Raw genomic sequence first — 17220 nt, 5'->3', positions numbered from 1 at the left:
ATTTGTGTTACCTTATCTTGTGAAGCCTTTTTAATATTATTAAAATAATATAACTGTTAATATTACAATTATTTATTTATTTGCTTTTTATTTTTTATTTCAATAGTTTTGGGGGTACAGGTGGTGTTTGGTTGCAAGGAAAAGTTATTTAGTGGTGATTTCTGAGATTTTGGTGTACCCATCACACAAGCAGTGTTCACTGTTCCCAATGTGCAGTCTTTTACCCCTCACTCCCCTTCCACCCTTCCCCCCAAGTACCCAAAGTCCATTATATCATTCTCATGCCTTTGTATCCTCATAGCTTAGCTTCCACTTATAAGTGAGAACATACAATGTTTGATTTTTCCATTCCTGAGTTACTTCACTTAGAATAATGGTCTCTAACTCCATCCTGGTTGCTATGAATGTCATTATTTCAGTGGTATTCCAGGGTGCATATATATATATATATGGATAAAGTGGCATATATATATATAAAATATATAATATATAATATATATATGGTACATTTTCTTTATCCACTTATTGATTGATGGGCATTTGGGCTGGTTCCATATTTTTGCAGTTATGAATTGTGCTGCTATAAACATGCGTGTGCATATGCCTTTTTCATATAATGACTTCTTTTTGTCTGGGGAGATACCCCATAGTGGGATTGCTGGATCAAATGGTAGATCTAGTTTTAGTTCTTTAAGAAGTTTCCATACTGTTTTCCATAGTATTGTTCTAGTTTACATTACCATCAGCAGTTTAAAAGGGCTGCCTTTTCACCACGTCCATGCCAACATGTATTATATTTTGCTTTTTGATTATGGCCATTCTTGCAGGAGTAAGGTGGTATCTCATTGCTGTTTTGATTTGCATTTCCCTGATAATTAGTGATGTTGAGCATTTTTTCATATGTTTGTTGGCCATTTGTATATGTTCTTTTAAAAATTTTCTATTTATGTCCTTTGACTATATTTGGTGGGATTATTTGTAATTTTTTTTTCTTGCTGATTTGTTTGAGTTCTTGTAGATTCTGGAAATTAATTCTCTGTTGAATGCATGGTTTGCGAAGATTTTCTCCCACTCTATGGATTGTCTGTTTACTCTGCTGATAATGTCTTTTGCTGTGCAGAAGCTGTTTAGTTTAATTAGGTCCCATCTATTTATTTATTTTTGTTTTGTTGCATTTGATTTTGGGTTCTTGGTCATGAACTCTTTGCCTAAGTCAATGTCTACAAGAGTTTTTCCCATGTTCTTCTAGAATTTTTATGGTTTCAGGTCTTAGATTTAAGTATTTGATCCATCTTGCATTGATTTTTGTGTAAGTTAAGAGGCAAGGATCCAGCTTCATTCTACATGTGGCTTGCCAATTATCCTAGTACCATTTGTTGAATAGGATGTCCTTTACCCACTTTATGCTTTTGTTTGCTTTGTCAAAGATTAGTTGGCTTTAAGTATTTGGTTTTATTTCTGGGTTCTCTATTTTGTCCCTCTGGTCTATATGCCTTTTTATGCCTATGTCCCACCGGTCTATGTCCCACTGCACTATGTACCATCCTGTTTTGGTAACTATAGCCTTGTAGTATAGGTTGAAATAAAGTAATGTGATGCTTCCAGATTTGTTCTTTTTGCTTACTCTTACTTTGGCTGTGTGGGCTCTTTTTAGGTTCAATATGAATTTTAGGTTTGTTTTTTCTAATTCTGTGAAGAACGATGATGGTATTTTCATGGGAATTGCTTGAATTTGTGGTTGCTTTTGAAAGTAAGATCATTTTTGCAATATTGATTCTATTCATCTGTGAGCATGGGATGTGTTTCCATTTGTTTGTGTCAGGTATGATTTCTTTCAGCAGTGTTTTATAGTTTTCCTTGTAGAGATCTTTCACCTCCTTGGTCAGGTATATTCCTAAGTACTTTATTTACTTTTTTTTTTTGCAGCTGTCTTAAAAGGGGTTGAGTTCTTGATTTGGTTCTCAGCTTGGTTGTTGTTGGTGTATAGCAGTTTTACCAATTTCTATATATTGATTTTGTATTCTGAAGCTTTACTGAATTCATTTATCTGATCTAGGAGCATTTGAAGGAGTCATTAGGATTTTCTAGAGAAGTCATTAGGGTTTTCTAGCTATACAATCATATCATTGGCAAACAGCAACAGTTTGACTTCCTCTTTACTGATTTGGATGCCTTTTATTTCTTTCTCTTGTCTGATTGCTCTGGTAGGACTTCCAGTACTACGTTGAATAGACGTGGCGAAAGTGGGCATTTTTGTCTTGTTTCAATTCTCAGGGTTAATGCTTTCAACTTTTCCCCATTCAACATAATGTTGGCTGTGGGTTTGTCATAGATGGCTTTTATTACTTTGAAGTATGTTCATTCTATGCTGATTTTGCTGAGGGTTTAAATCATAAAGTGATGCTGGATTTTGTCAAATGTCTTTTCTGCATCTATTGAGATAATCATATGATATTTATTTTTAATTCTGTTTATGTGATGTATTACATTTATTAACTTGTGTGTATTAAACCATCTCTGCATCCCTGGTATGAAACCCACTTGATCATGTTGGATTATCTTTTTGAAATGCTGTTGGATTTAGTTGGCTAGTATTTTGTTCAGGATTTTCTCATCTATGTACGACAGGGTCGTTGGTCTGCAGTTTTCTTTTTTTATTATGTCCTTTCCTGTTTTTGGTATCAGGGTGATACTGGCTCCATAGAATGATTTAGGGAGGATATCCTCTTTCTCTATCTTTTGGAATAGTTTCAGTAAGATTGGTACCAATTATTCTTTGAATGTCTGATAGAATTCAGCTATGAATCCATCCAGTCCTGGACTTTTTTTGTTGGCAATTTTTTTTTATTACTTAATCTCACTACTTGTTATTGGTCTGTTCAGAGTTTCTGTTTCTTCCCGATTTAATCAAGGGGCATTGTGTATTTCCAGAAATGCATCCAAATCCTCTAGATTGTCCAGTTTGTATGCATAAAGGTGTTCATAGTTGCCTTGAATGATCTTTCATATTTCTGTGGCATCAGTTGTAATATCTCCCATTTCATTTCTAATTGAGCTTATATGGATCTTCTCTCTTCTATTCTTGGTTAATTGCACTAATGGTCTACCAATTTTGTTTATCTTTTCAAAGAACCAGCTTTATGTTGCATTTATCTTTTGCATTTTTTTGTTGTTGTTTCCATTTCATTTATTTTTGCTGTGATCTTTGTTATATTTTTTCTTCTGCTGGGTTTGGGTTTGTTTTATTCTTGTTTCTCTAGTTCCTTGATGTATGACTTTATATTGTCTATTTGTGCTCTTTCAGACTTTTTGATATAGGTATTTAATGCTATGAACTTTCTACCCTAGCACCAGTTTTGCCGTATCCCAGAGGTTTTGAAAAGTTGTGTCACTATTATTGTTCGGTTCAAAGAATTTTTAAAGTTCCATCTTGATTTCATTGTTGACCCAAAGATCATTGAGGAACAGATTACTTAATTTTCATGTATTTGTATAGTTTTGAGGGTTCCTTTTGGAGCTAATTTCCAATTTTATTCCACTGTAGTTTGAGAGGGTACTTGATATAACTTCAATTTTCTAAAATTTATTGAAACTTGTTTTGTCACCTATTTTATGTTGTATCTTGGAGAATGTTCCATGTGCTGATGACAAGGATGTATATTCTACAGTTGTTGGGTAGGATGTTCTGTAAATATCTGTTAAGTCCATTTGTTCTAGGGTATAGTTTAATTTGATTGTTTCTTTGTTGACTTTCTGTCTTGACAACCTGTTTACTCGTGTCAGTGCAGTACTGAAGTCCCCCAGTTACTGTGTTGCCATCTATCTCATTTCTTGTGTCTACTAATAATTGTTTCATAAATTTGGGAGCTCTCATGTTGGCTGCATATGTATTTAGGATTGTGATATTTTCCTGTTGGACTGATTTTTTAAATCATCATATAATGTTCTTGTTTGTCTTTTTTTGTTGTTGTTGTTGTTGATGTTGTTGTTGTTGTTGTTTTGAGATGGGGTCACACTCTGTCGCCCAGGCTGGAGTGCAGTGGTGCGATCTCGGCTCACTGCAAGCTCTTGTTTGTCTTTTTTAACTGTTGTTGCCTCAGAGTCTGTTTTGTCTGATATAAGAATAGCTACTCCTGCTTGCTTTTCATGTCCGTTTGCATGGAATATCTTTTTCCACCCCTTTACCTTAAGTTTATGAGTCCTTATATGTTAGGTGAGTCTCTTGCAGATAGCAGATACTTGACTGGTGGATTTTTATCCATTCTGGCATTCTGTATCCTTTAAGCAGAGCATTTAGGCCTTTTACATTCAATGTTAGTATTGAGATGTGAGGTACTGTTTTATTTATTGTGCTAGTTTTTGCCTGAATACATTGTTGTTGTTGTTGTTTTTCCACTGTGTTATTGTTTCATAGGCTCTGTGAGATTTGTGCTTTAAGGAGGTTCTGCTTTGGTGAATTTTGAGGTTTTGTTTCAAGATTTAGAACTCCTTCTAGCCTTTATTGTAGTGCTGGCTTGGTAGTTGTTAACTCTCAGCATTTTTTTGTCTGAAAAAGACTTTCTCCTTCATTTATGAAGCTTAGTTTTGCTGGATACAAAATTCTTGGCTGGCAATTACTTTGTTTGAGGAGGCTAAAGATAGGACCCCAGTCCCTTCTGGCTTGTAGGGTTTCTGCTGAGAAATCTACTGTTAATCTAAGAGGTTTTCCTTTATAGATTAGCTGATGCTTTTGCTTCATAGCCCTCAAGATTCTTTCCTTTGTTTGACTTTAGATAACCTGATGATTACGTGCCTGGGCGATGATCTTTTTGTGATGAATTTCCCAGGTGTTCTTTGAGCTTCTTGTATTTGGATGTCTAGATCTCTAGAAAGGTCATGGAAGTTTTCCTCAATTATTCCTTCTAAGGAATTTTCTAAACTTTTAGATTTATCTTCTTCCTCAGGAACACGAATTATTCTTAGGTTTGGCCATTTAATATAATCTCAAATTTCTTGGAGTCTTTATTCATTTTTTTTAGAAATTATTTTTTCTTTTTCTGATTGGGTTGATTTGAAATCCTTGTCTTTGAGCTCTGAAGTTCTTTCTTCTACTTGTTTGATTCTATTGTTGAAAGTTTCCAGTGCATTTTGTATATCTTTAAGTGTGTCTTTCATTTTCAGAAGTTGTGATTGTTTTTTTCTTTATGATATCTATTTATCTGGACCATTTTTTCATCCATATCCTATATTTTTAAAAATTTCTTTTCATTGCTTTTCAGTTTTCTCTGGTATATCCTGAAGTAGCTTAATAATCTGCCTTCTGAATTGTTTATTTGACAATTCAGAGATTTCTTCTTGGTTTGGATTCATTGCTGGGGAGCCAGTGTGGTCTTTTGGGGGTGTTATAGAATCTTGATTTGTCATATTACCAGAATTACTTTTCTGATTCCTTCTCATTCAGGTAGACTATTTCAGTGAAAAAATCTGGAATTCAAGGGCTGCTGTTCAGATTCTTTTGTCCAATGGGGTGGGGTGATCCCTTGCTGTGGTGCACTGTCCCTTCCCCTTCCCCTAGGGATGGGGCTTCCTACGAGCCAGACTGGAGTGATTGTTACTGCTCTTCTGGGTCTAGTCACCCAGTGGGACTACCAGCCTTTGGGCTGGTGCTGGGGAGTGTCTGCAAAGAGTCCTCTGATGTGATTCATCTTTAGGTGTTTCAGCCATAGGTACCAGCACCTGCTCTGGTGGAGGTGTCAGGAGAGTGAAGTAGCTTCTGTGAGAGTCCTTGTAGATATATTTAGTGTGCTGGCTTTCTTGAATGCTCATTATGCTAACAGTGAAGTTGTCACATGGACAGACTCAGGACCACTGGTTAGCCAGGATGTTACAGGCAGCGGGATTAGCTGTTGTTTTCTCCTTCCTTGGAGCAGGGTTGTTCTGTCATGAGTTGCTGTAATGTCCTGAGTTTGTTGGCCTCTAGCCAGGAGGTGGTGCTTTTGAGAAAGCACCAGTTTTTCGTCTGTCTCATGGAATTTGCAGCAACCTGTTGCTCCATTCAAAGGATCTGATTATTTAAAACATAGAATAATTCACACATTGATTCGGCAAATATTTGTTAAATGCCTATCATGTGGTAGGTATTATTCTAGACACTGCTGTTGTAGAAGAAAAAAAACAAAGTCCTTGCTCTTCTAGAAGTTACTTTATAATAGGAGAGATAGAACATAAACAAGTAAATATAGATCACAGTGTCATACAGTAGTAAGTGTTATAAAAAATGAAATAGAGTGAGAGACGAGAGACTCAGAGAGTCTTCAGATAGGGTGGTCAGGGAAGGCTTGCCTGAGGAGGTGACATTTAAGCAGATAATTTTTTTCTTCATTTATGTGACAGATATTTATTGAACACTCAATATGTATAGGTCACTATGCTTGCTACTGTAAGGTTACAGATTAAGACAAGATGCATGGTTTCGGAATTTATAATTTAGCCAAGGAGCTGAAACTATATAACATTAAATGTTACAAGTTAAATGTGAATGATGTTAAGAGGTCAGAAGAGGAACTATTTCTTTTAATCCTAGTTATTAAAGAATTCTACCTGAATAAGATGGGCCTTAGAGAGTTGGTGTGTGGATAGGTAGATGTGGGTCTGTATGTAAAAGGAAATTCATAGAGGCATGAAAAAGTATACCATGAATGAAAACAAAACAGACAGAAATGTAAGAGGTACCTAGAGAAGACTAAGAATATTGTTTGGGTTGGACAAGAAGGTGTACTTCAGAAACTTAGCTCCTAACAATTCAAAACAGCTACTGCAAGCAAAAAATAAATTTAAAACTTTGAATTCTTTTTTTTGAAATTCAGGCAAACTTTGCGTTCTCTTGCATTAATTCATCTATCTTTATTTTAATATAAAATTATTCTTCCTCAAACTTTTTGAGCAAAATTAACACTTAAGAAGGTGTACCATATTTACTCTATGGCTTCCAGTGCCTCTGTCAAATACTTAATTGGATATTCACATATAACTGAAAAGCAAGGATAGAAGAATAGAGGGAAATAATTCTGAAAACATAGATTAGATCTATGTATTATTGGGTCTTAAATAACAGAGCTCCACATTTGAATTTTATCATATACGAAATGAAAAAACTAGCAAATGCTTTCTAATGGGGCATTAGCCTTATCTTTTATCATGTTGTTTTCTCCATCCAGAGTGTTTTCATCTTGCAAATCCTACCCATATTTTATGGTCCAGTTCAAATATCAGTGTTCAACTTAGCCTTCTTTGATTTCTACGCTGGCCTTTCATGGCAGTTGATCAGTAATGCCTTAGCACTTACCACATTTTACCTTGAATTTTAGTCATTTTATGCCGACGGCTCTGTACCCTGCATCACTATGAACAAAGTGACTTCCACATGGCAAATAAGAAATTCTTATAGAATAAATGAAAATGCCCCAGAGTAGAATAATTAATCTAGTAGCCAGATGAAGAATGTGCCAGAGATGGGTAGACTAGAAGCAGTAAAATTGGTCAGTAGGCTGTTACAATAATTCAACCATGAGGTAGTTAGCACAGAATTAGGAAGCTGTCATTGACTGTTTGAAGTAAAATAGTAAGAAATGAATATGTAACATATTGCAGAGATATAATCTAAGTATTTGGTTTGACTGGGGAAGAGAAAGACACCCAAAGAGGCTGGAATGTTGGTCTATTAACCATATTTGGGAATTGTAGACAGAGGGCTGGTATGGAGGGAAGATGTCAAATTTGGATTTTTGACATGTTGAGATCTTTTGCAGATGGAAGCATATGGAACTGTCAACTGGCAAATGGAAACTATTTCTAGCAAAGATTATGAATGAAGAGAATTTAAGAGCCATTTGTGTAGCAGTGACATTGGAACTCATGGTGATATATGAAATCTCTAAGCCAGTTTGAGTGGATAGAGAGAAAGGGAGGAATGAAGATAAGGAATGTTCCATTGTGTATATATACCACATGTTAAAAAGGGTGAGAGAAAGAAGGGAATAGAAAATAAAGAGTGGGGAAAGAAAGATCAGGAGGCAGGAAGAGAAGCAGGACATACTGGAAACTCTGAGGCTGAGGAGCAACACTGGTAGGACAACTAAGAGACCTTTAGAGTGGTGGTAATAAAAGATTTCAGGAAGGTGAAGAGAGAATGATGGCGAAAGACCCCATAATTTTGGTTGCAAATGCTCACTTGAGATCTAGATGGCTCTAGAAGGAACAAGAGGCTTAGTATAGGCTGATGGCCAGAGCTCGGATCATCAAGTGAAAACAGGGTGGTATTAATGCCCCAACAATGGAATCTTTACACTCCTCCCTTCCCCACCAGGTACAAGGCATTTCATTCTTTGCCCATCCTGTCCTGTCCTCAAATTCATCAGCAGTGCCTGAAGATACTGACCTCTCTAATACTGTTCTTTCTGTTCAAAATGTATCTGTCCTATGTCCTACTTCTTTGGGGTGGCATTTTCCAAGTATGTTCCACAAATTGTAGTTCTTCAAGATGCTGTAGACTCCAAGAGAATGGATTCTGTGATCAGGTAAGTCTTGAAAATGCCACAAGGAGTGCTAAATATCCTGAGAAAATTTGATGAAAAAAAAAACCTCATTGACTTTGTTTGAAGTACAAAACATTATTTGTTCATAGGCCTGCCCCCTCTTTTAATTGTTATTGCTATAAAACTCGGTGATTTCAGAATACCCACGTGGGGAAACTTTGCTTTAGGGTCGTGGTGATGGATAATTAATCTGATAAATTGTTACATGGTTTGTTGTTAACGATTATGAAAGGATAATTAACCTTCTATTGTCAAAAATTTATAATTTACCAGATAATTTAATGAGGTAATAAAAATGTTTAGTGTGGGAAACTCAGTATTATGGATGTCAAGTGGGGATAAATTTTGGGCAGCATAGTCTTTTAAAAGTCTCGGATCACATCATTCAAGTGGATAGTGGCTACTCAATATCTACATCAATTTTAGATCCACAGCTAAATTCTATATCCTTTTTGCTAGGGCTATTACTGTGTTTCGACCCCAAAACTTCAATCAATTTTTCATCCAGCCTGAAGAATGGAAAGGAGGCATACAGCACCATGATGACATCTTGTGTGCTGCGTTTTTACCTCCACAAACTCTTGTTACGGGTAAATTGAACTTTCACTTGACAATCATTGGTGAAGTTTGGTTTGTTTTGGTTTGTTTTGGTTTGTTTTGGCTCACTCACCTTTAGAAAAGCTTTTTCTCAGTTGTTTTATATATATATATGTATATGTATGTGTGTGTGTGTGTGTGTGTGTATATATATATATGTGTATATATATATATATATGTATTTTGAGATGGGGTCTCACTCTGTTGCCCAGGCCAGAGTGCAGTGGCCGGATCTCAGCTGATTGTAACCTCCACCTGCCAGGTTCAAGTGATCCTCCCACCTCAGCCTCCTGAGTAGCTGGGACCACAGGCACGTCCCACCATGCCTGGCCAATTTTTTGTATTTTTAGTAGAGATGGGTTTTTGCCATGTTGTCCAGGCTGATCTCAAACTCCTGAGCTCAAGCAATTCACCTGCATCAGCCTCCCAAAGTGCTGGGATTACAGGCGTGAGCCACTGTGCCCGGCCATTTATTTCTTTTTTAACTTATGATTGACACATAATATTAATAATTGTACATATTTATGAGGCACAACATGATGTTTCAATACATGTATAAATTGTGCAATGATCAAATCATGGTAATTAGCATATTAATAGCCTTACACATATATCATATCTTAGTGATGAGAACATTAAAAAATCTTTTTTCTAGCTATTTTGAAATATACAATACATTATTGTTAACTCTAGTCATCCTACTATGCAATAGAACACCAAAACTCATTCCTCCCATCTAACTAGCTTTTTACCCATTGACCAATCTCTCACCCCTCCTGTCTCCCCTCCTTATCCTCTGGTATCCACTGTTCTACTCTGCTTTTATGAGAATAACTTTCTAGATTCCACAACTGAGTGATATGATGTGATATTTGTCTTTATATGCCTGGCTTATTTCATCTAACATAATGTCCACCAGGTTCATTCATGTTGCTGCAAATGACAAGCTTTTATTCTTTTTATGGCTGAATACTATTCCAGTGTGTATATATACCACATTTTCTTTATTCATTTATTCATTGATGGACATTTAAGTTGATTTTATATCTTGGCTTTTGTGAATAATGCTGCAAAAAACATAAGGGTGCAGATATCTCTTCCACATGCTGATTTCATGTCCTTACCCAGTAGTGGAATTTCTGGATCATATGGTAGTTCTATTTTCAATTCCTCCATATCATTTTCCATAAAGGCTATACTAATTTACATTCCCACCAGCCATATGTAAGTGTTTCCTCTGCCCCATATCTTCGCCAATACTTTTATCTTTTGATTTTTTGATAGGAGCCATTCTGACTGGAGTGAAGTGATGTCTCACTCACTTAGGTTGTTTTGATTTGTATTTCCCTGATAATCAGTGATGTTGAACATTTTTTTGTATGTCTGTTGGCCATTCGTGTGTCTTCTTTTGAGAAATGTTTATTCAGGTCTTTTGTCCATTTTTAAATCAGGTTTTCTTTTTTGCAGAGTTGTTGGACTTTTTTTGTATGTTTGTTGGCCATTTTTATGTCTTCTTTTGAGAAATGTTTATTCAGGTCTTTTGTCCATTTTTAAATCAGGTTTTCTTTGTTGCAGAGTTGTTTGATTTTGTTATATATTTTGGATATTAGCCCCTTATACTATCAGATGTAAAGTTTGCAACTATCTTCTCCCATTTTGTAGGTTGTCTCTTTGCTTTGTTGATTGTTTCCTTTGAGCATGAATAGATTTTTGAAGAAGCAGCACTTGCTCTTCTTAATCCTTATTTCTAGGGAAATATATTGGTAGTTCTGATCATCAGCTCCTATGCCTGGCTGTCTGATTTCCCCTCACGGCTCTACCAATTGCCACAACTTGATAATGAGCAAGTTATTTAAACTCTAAATCATAATTTTGTCTGGCTGATAATAATATATCTATATTTTGGTTTATAGTTCAGATTATCTGTGCAAGCATTTAACACAGTGCTCAGCACACAATAAGCTCATCCATAAATGTTAGCTTTTATTTGTATTGTCCATTTTCCAGGAGCAGCTTTAGGGCTGTCAGGTACGAATCACACACTGGTGGCACTTAGATGTTTCATAATGTGAACATATTAACTCTTTGGCATAATTTAGCCCAGATAATGTTGATAAAAGTCTGTCCTCACAAAATGTCTACAAATCCAAGCTCTTAAAATGATTCATAGGCATGCTTTGATGTGGCATATTAAAGAGAATGAAAAATTGTTGTATCATTTCTGGCCAAAGAATGCAATTTATAGAGACAGATTGCACCATGAAATTTTCAAGTCCATATTTTGACAGCTGAATTTTTTTTTATAGAACCAAAAATGTCATCAATTAAGACGAATGAAGACTTACAGGAAAAGATCCAGGGTATCTATGAAGTGTTACAATATGAGGTTTACTGATCTATCTATATTTAAAGTTCCCCTGTTTTCAGGACTAATGAAATTACTTTCTAGTAAGGCCAACTCTGTAGGTAAATTAGCTTTATAGCCACTGGAAGGCCACCCCTGCAGGGAGGATCACATCCTGAAATGTGATGGGCACTGAAGTGTAAAACGGTGTGGTTGTTATTGTGAAAGTATTAGTAAATACCGTTGTATTGGTGGGTAGACAATCTCTTCACTCATTCTCCTCCCGTCAATCCTATGTGGAAATATTTGGTCAGTCACTGCTAGTAAAGCTTAGGAGAAGATGGATATTTCTATGGACAGCTGAACTCCACCCCCCTGGTTCAATTTGTGAGCTTCACAGATTGTGCTTTCTTTTTCTTTTTTTTTGGATGGAGCGGAGTCTCGCTCTGTTGCCCAGGCTGGAGTGCAATGGTGTAATCTCGGCTCACTGCAACCTCTGCCTCCAGGGTTCAAGTGATTCTGCTGCCTCAGCCTCCCTAGTAGCTGGGATTACAGGCACATGCCACCACACCCAGCTAAGTTTTTTTTTGTATCTTTAGTAGAGACAGGGTTTCACCATGTTGGCCAGGCTGGTCTCGAACTCCTGACCTCCTGATCCGCCCACCTCGGCCTCCCAAAGAGATTGCTCTTTCTAGGACAATACAGAGTTTAGTGTGCATTTCTCTCTCCTCTCCCCTAATCCCAAAAAAGTCACCATTTGTACATCCCACCCAAACTCTTCTGCTCTCCTTACCATAGACACTCTGCTCAGTGGGTAGCTGTCCTCACTGAGCCACTGAGAACAATGGTCTGGGCATTGCTGCTTTGTTCCTCCACAGGACATGGTTGCTCAGACTTCACCTCACTTTGGGCTTTTGGGCTATTTGGGCTTTTCTCTGTTCTCTGTGAAGAGCAGTACTGAAGGACTTTCTGCAGGAAAAACTTCAGGATTGGAGAAGACAATATTCAATAAAGACAATATTCAATATTCAATATAGGAGGGAAAGAATGAAGAGAACACGCACACATACACAAGAAGGGATGTAGGAAACAGAAACATAGGAGGACTTGATTTACTTGCTTTTACCCAATAATAAAAAGTAGGATGGTAATTAACGTTTTTTCCAGTACTTATAATATGCTCAGTGCTATTGTAAATACTTTCATTCTCTACAATAACCCTATGAGATAAATAAAATTATTAACTCTTTTTTATAGATGAGAAAATTGCAGCATCAAGTAGAGTTAAATAACATGCCCAAGGTCACACAGTAAGTGGGAGAACCAAGACTCAAGCTCCAGTTTTTTATTTGCAAAGCATCTGTTCTGAATGCTTTATTACCATAAAATAAAAGGAAACAGCAGTAATTTCTACACACCCATGCTCAGGTTATACTGTGGGGATTGTAAGCCCTAGAGTTAAAACAAATACCAATTATTATTATTCATGTTTCTAAAAATATAGAGTGCCCACTATGTGCCATATTCTGTGTAAGATATGTTGCTAATAACTTCTTCTGATTGCTGTTGCTCATATTTTCTATCTTAACCTCCTGGCAATTTATATTCTCCATCCTGTCTTGTGTAGGGAGTTATGATGGAGAAATTGTTCTATGGAACAATAGCACAGAGAATGCTCACCATGTTCTTCACCCTGATTACCAGAGGTTGCTAAAGTCAAAATTAGGTAAGTGTGAGTTTGAAACGAAAATAACATGGCTAGTCAAATCACAGTAGGCCTGGTTGTTCATGCATGTGCCTGATGCGACTTGATCCTAAATTATAGATGATTGGCTATAAGCATGAAGGATTAAGGATATCATTGTCTTGCCAAAGTAGCTAAAGAGAACCTCGAGATTTACTTGGCTTAGCACATTCTCCATGGCATGCCATTTCTTCTCTTTATGCTACATCGGTATTTCTGAACTACCGACAGCAGCGAGCAAGACTCTCATTTTTATTTAGTTTATTTTTTTTCAATAAACCTTGCCAAATTACCTAAGAGTGAACGTTAGGTACCCTTTGGTAAAAAAATGGAAATTCATGTTCACTCGATAGGCTGTTCAGACTCAATCTAGAGCTTGTAATAAATATTATGCCACCTGGAAATCTTAAATTATTCCTTGCTTTAGAAGCCCATGAGGAACATTAGATGGGAGTATATTGTATTTTATGGGAGTTTAGCAGAGCACATGAATATTTTATACTTAAGTAAAATGTCTTGACAATTGCCTTTCACATTTTATTTCAGTTTCCTTAGATACTAAAGGTTTTTCTTTAGACTAATTTATTTTGGTAATGAAAATGTCATTCTTCATGGCCCAGTGAGGTTCTGTTGTCTCAACTGAATAAACTCATAGAGGCTGAATTGAACTTTAGGAATGGACTGGTCATCAGATGCAGTTTTCTTTTTGGGTGAAAAGCTGAGAAGCTATTTTCTTAAGAGTAGGAAAACAAACTTAAGAGATTTAGGGGATACTTGGTTGCAAACACAAAGCTCTGACCTGCTTTATGTACTAAGAGCTAATCATTTTAAGATTCATCTGAACTTGCCATGAGGAGGTTGGAATTCTGCCTCTTCCTCTACACTGGGCTTTACACTACACAGAGAGATAATTAACGAGAAAAGTGAATAAATATCAAATTTCTAAAAGACATGAAAGGCATTGCAGTAGATTTCTTATTTTGGAATTTTGAAAATACGTCTGTATAGATTTTTCATAACTATGGGCAGACTGTTCCTAGATTCTGAGACGAATATCCCCAGTGTTTACTAGTGTGGCCTGGAGATGATGTCATTAGGTAATTGAAGTATGCTTAGAAATGTTTTCTCCAGAGTAACTCACTAACAAATAGTATTGTTAAAAAGGCTCATTTAATTAAACATAAATAGTCTTTAGAACTCATGTTCATTATAATATTTCCAAGATTAATTTTAATGATTAATAAGTTGAAAATGCCACAGTATTAGAATTACGTTTGTCCTGGGCATATTAAGATCCCTAAGATGTTAGCATTGATGCCAATATTAAGTTCTTACTTAATTCATATCAAGTGAAAACACAGCAAGTGTGTATGGAACATGAAAAACAAAAATAATGTCAAACAATTCTTCAAGCTGGGGTTGAGAAATAGCAGAAAGCTTGATAGATGTTGACTGGAAGTCTATTGTGAGACTTGGAGTCACTGGATATAGTGATAGATGTGGGCCTGCTATTTCATAGGCATTAGTTTGAAAAGCAGATATTTTTCTTCATTAGTATACTTGGCTTTGTCTCCCTCACAGATACAAAACCTCAAAAACTTCTCAGTGCTGGGAGAAGCCAACCCTCCCACCCCATGGCAGACCATTCTACCATGGGAGTCCGCAACTTTGAGATTGACAATGAGGGCAAAAATGCTGTTATGGGACTTTGCTTCCTTAAAGCAAGAAAAAACACTGCAGTGACAGGTAAAATATATATTTACATTTTACATATAGTTGGAAAGGGAACAATAAAGAAAATCCAATCTATTTCTACTAGATCTTGTAGAATTTGACTGCACGTAGCTAACCAGTCAGTAGTGTGTCAAGTGAGGTCACAGACCATGGCAAAGGAAGTTGGAATTGAGGAGGATGGATTCAAGAGCAGGAGCCAGACTACATCCCACTACTAATTTATCCAGTGTTATATATGCCAAGATCAAGATGGGAAAAATTCTGACAAATTATTGGATACGGGCAACAATCAGAATTGTTGTCCCAGACCTGTCATAAAGAGGTTTTAATACGGTAGGGGCACAGCAAGATGTATGCCGAAGTCAAAGCTTAAGTCCACATGTAGCATAAAAGTTGAGTCTGAGACTGACTATGTGAGCACCTAATCAAAATAGGCTGGAAGAGAATAATGAGGAGCATGGATGTTAAGAACAGTAACAGAATTTGAAAGAATTGCTAATCCCAAGACAAGAGCTGCCTGCTCTCTTCTCTGTTTTCATCTTTTTTTTTTTTTTTTTAAGTATTGGTTATACCTTCTCCAGAGATGTATACTAACATTGATGCTATTTTATGATTTACTGTAGTTATATGATATTATGTAAGTGAAATAACCATTTGCTTAATTTTTTCCTTGTTGTCAGTGGCAGTATTAGCATGGTGTTGATGCAGCCCGCATCTTTCCAAAATGAAAATCTGCCTTGGAGAATAATGTATATTTTTTTACCTTTCATCTAAAATAACAATCATATCTTCAGGGTATATTTTTCTTAACATTAGGAACTAGACATATATGTATTATGTATTTGAAAAGGAAATGAACATATCTGAATTATGTTTATTGTTTCCCATATTTAATTTACAGATGAAAATCTGTATAATTTTCATATAAAATTTTTAATCATTAAGAATCAATAAAGGTATAGTTTAAAAACATTCTGGGATGTTTAGAATAAACTTTGAAACAATTAGATACTAAAACTTTCCGTTTTCTAGAACTTGCTTATACTCACAATATGAATTATTATCCTGAAATTACTCTCATTTCCTCAATACTAATTTTAATGTTATCAGTATTCCCAGATTGTTTTCACTGAAGCAGCTACATGTTATTATTTCTACCTTAAATAGATATGATTGTTTATTGGCAGTACATTTGTGGAGCAAACTGGAAGTCATCTACAGATTTATCAAATAATAGGAACCTTGCCACAAAAGAATAGCTTAGGTAAAGTGCTTCAACAAAACATATAAAAATGGAAAATGAAAAGGTTAGTTCTAGGCTCATTCACCAAAAAGGGGTTTTATAAGGGTTTACAATGAATTATTGATGAAAACGTTTAAAGAAAGCTCATAAATAGAATTCTAAGCATGCTGCCAAATGGAGAAGTCAATAGCTATTCTGTTATCACTACATATTCCATCCAAATCTGTGCATATGGACTTTTACTTCATTGTATATGTCCAGTGGGTTATTAGGGAAGATTAATTTTATATAATGAGAATATTATCATAATGTTGGAATTAATATTTCATGTTTTATCTGAAGAAATAATTCTATCTAACTTTTAAATACCCCCAAAACATCAGAATAATGAATGAAGAAAAGGGAAGTAAACGTAATGGAACACTTCAATATCCTATCTCATTTAATACTCAACACAAACCAGTGAGGTTATCATAGCGTTACCTCCATTTTATATTTGAGAAAATTAAAGTGGTGCTGGGAATTGATCTCACGGCTACTCACCTCTTCAACATCACATGCTTTCCACAGGGAAAGCCACTGAAGAAGTTATTTCTGGCATTTGTTGTTCAGTTTTCTAGTTAGATTTTTCCCTTACATGTTAGGAGGAGCTAACCTGGTATCATGTGGAGGATCTGGTTATGTCAGATTTTGGGATATATATAAGAAGCAACTTCTGGCTGAATTTTTGGCTCACAGTGGAGTTGGATCGATTATTATGTCTACTGATAAGATGAATCGATACCTTACCACAGGAGATCTTGATGGATGGTTGAAAATCTGGAATATAGAGGTAAATTGAAAAACATTATCACATTACCTTTAAGATTTTTGGTGACCCTTTGTTGCAGGTAACTATGAATCAAGCCTTGTCTGTCTCCTAAACAAAGGAAAAAATGTATAGTCAAAGTGTTTTAAATAAAACATTTACAAGTTTCATGCAGAG

At 35.9% G+C, this 17220-nt stretch overlaps 1 protein-coding gene across 1 annotated transcript in view; it reads left to right on the top strand.

Moving 5' to 3' along the window:
- The window catches only part of WDR49 (WD repeat domain 49), a 178279-nt gene that overhangs the window by 110485 nt on the left and 50574 nt on the right, over positions 1-17220 (top strand). The window contains exons 12-15 of the mRNA XM_055383679.2: positions 9033-9163; positions 13142-13240; positions 14840-15004; positions 16880-17067. Of these exons, the coding sequence (XP_055239654.2) occupies positions 9033-9163; positions 13142-13240; positions 14840-15004; positions 16880-17067 (583 nt within the window). The remainder of the gene's footprint in view (positions 1-9032; positions 9164-13141; positions 13241-14839; positions 15005-16879; positions 17068-17220) is intronic.

This window comes from Gorilla gorilla, chromosome 2 (assembly GCF_029281585.2).
Source record: "Gorilla gorilla gorilla isolate KB3781 chromosome 2, NHGRI_mGorGor1-v2.1_pri, whole genome shotgun sequence".
NCBI lineage: Eukaryota > Metazoa > Chordata > Mammalia > Primates > Hominidae > Gorilla > Gorilla gorilla.
Note: the sequence above shows the minus strand (reverse complement) of the source record. Positions and strands in the feature narration are given on the sequence as shown.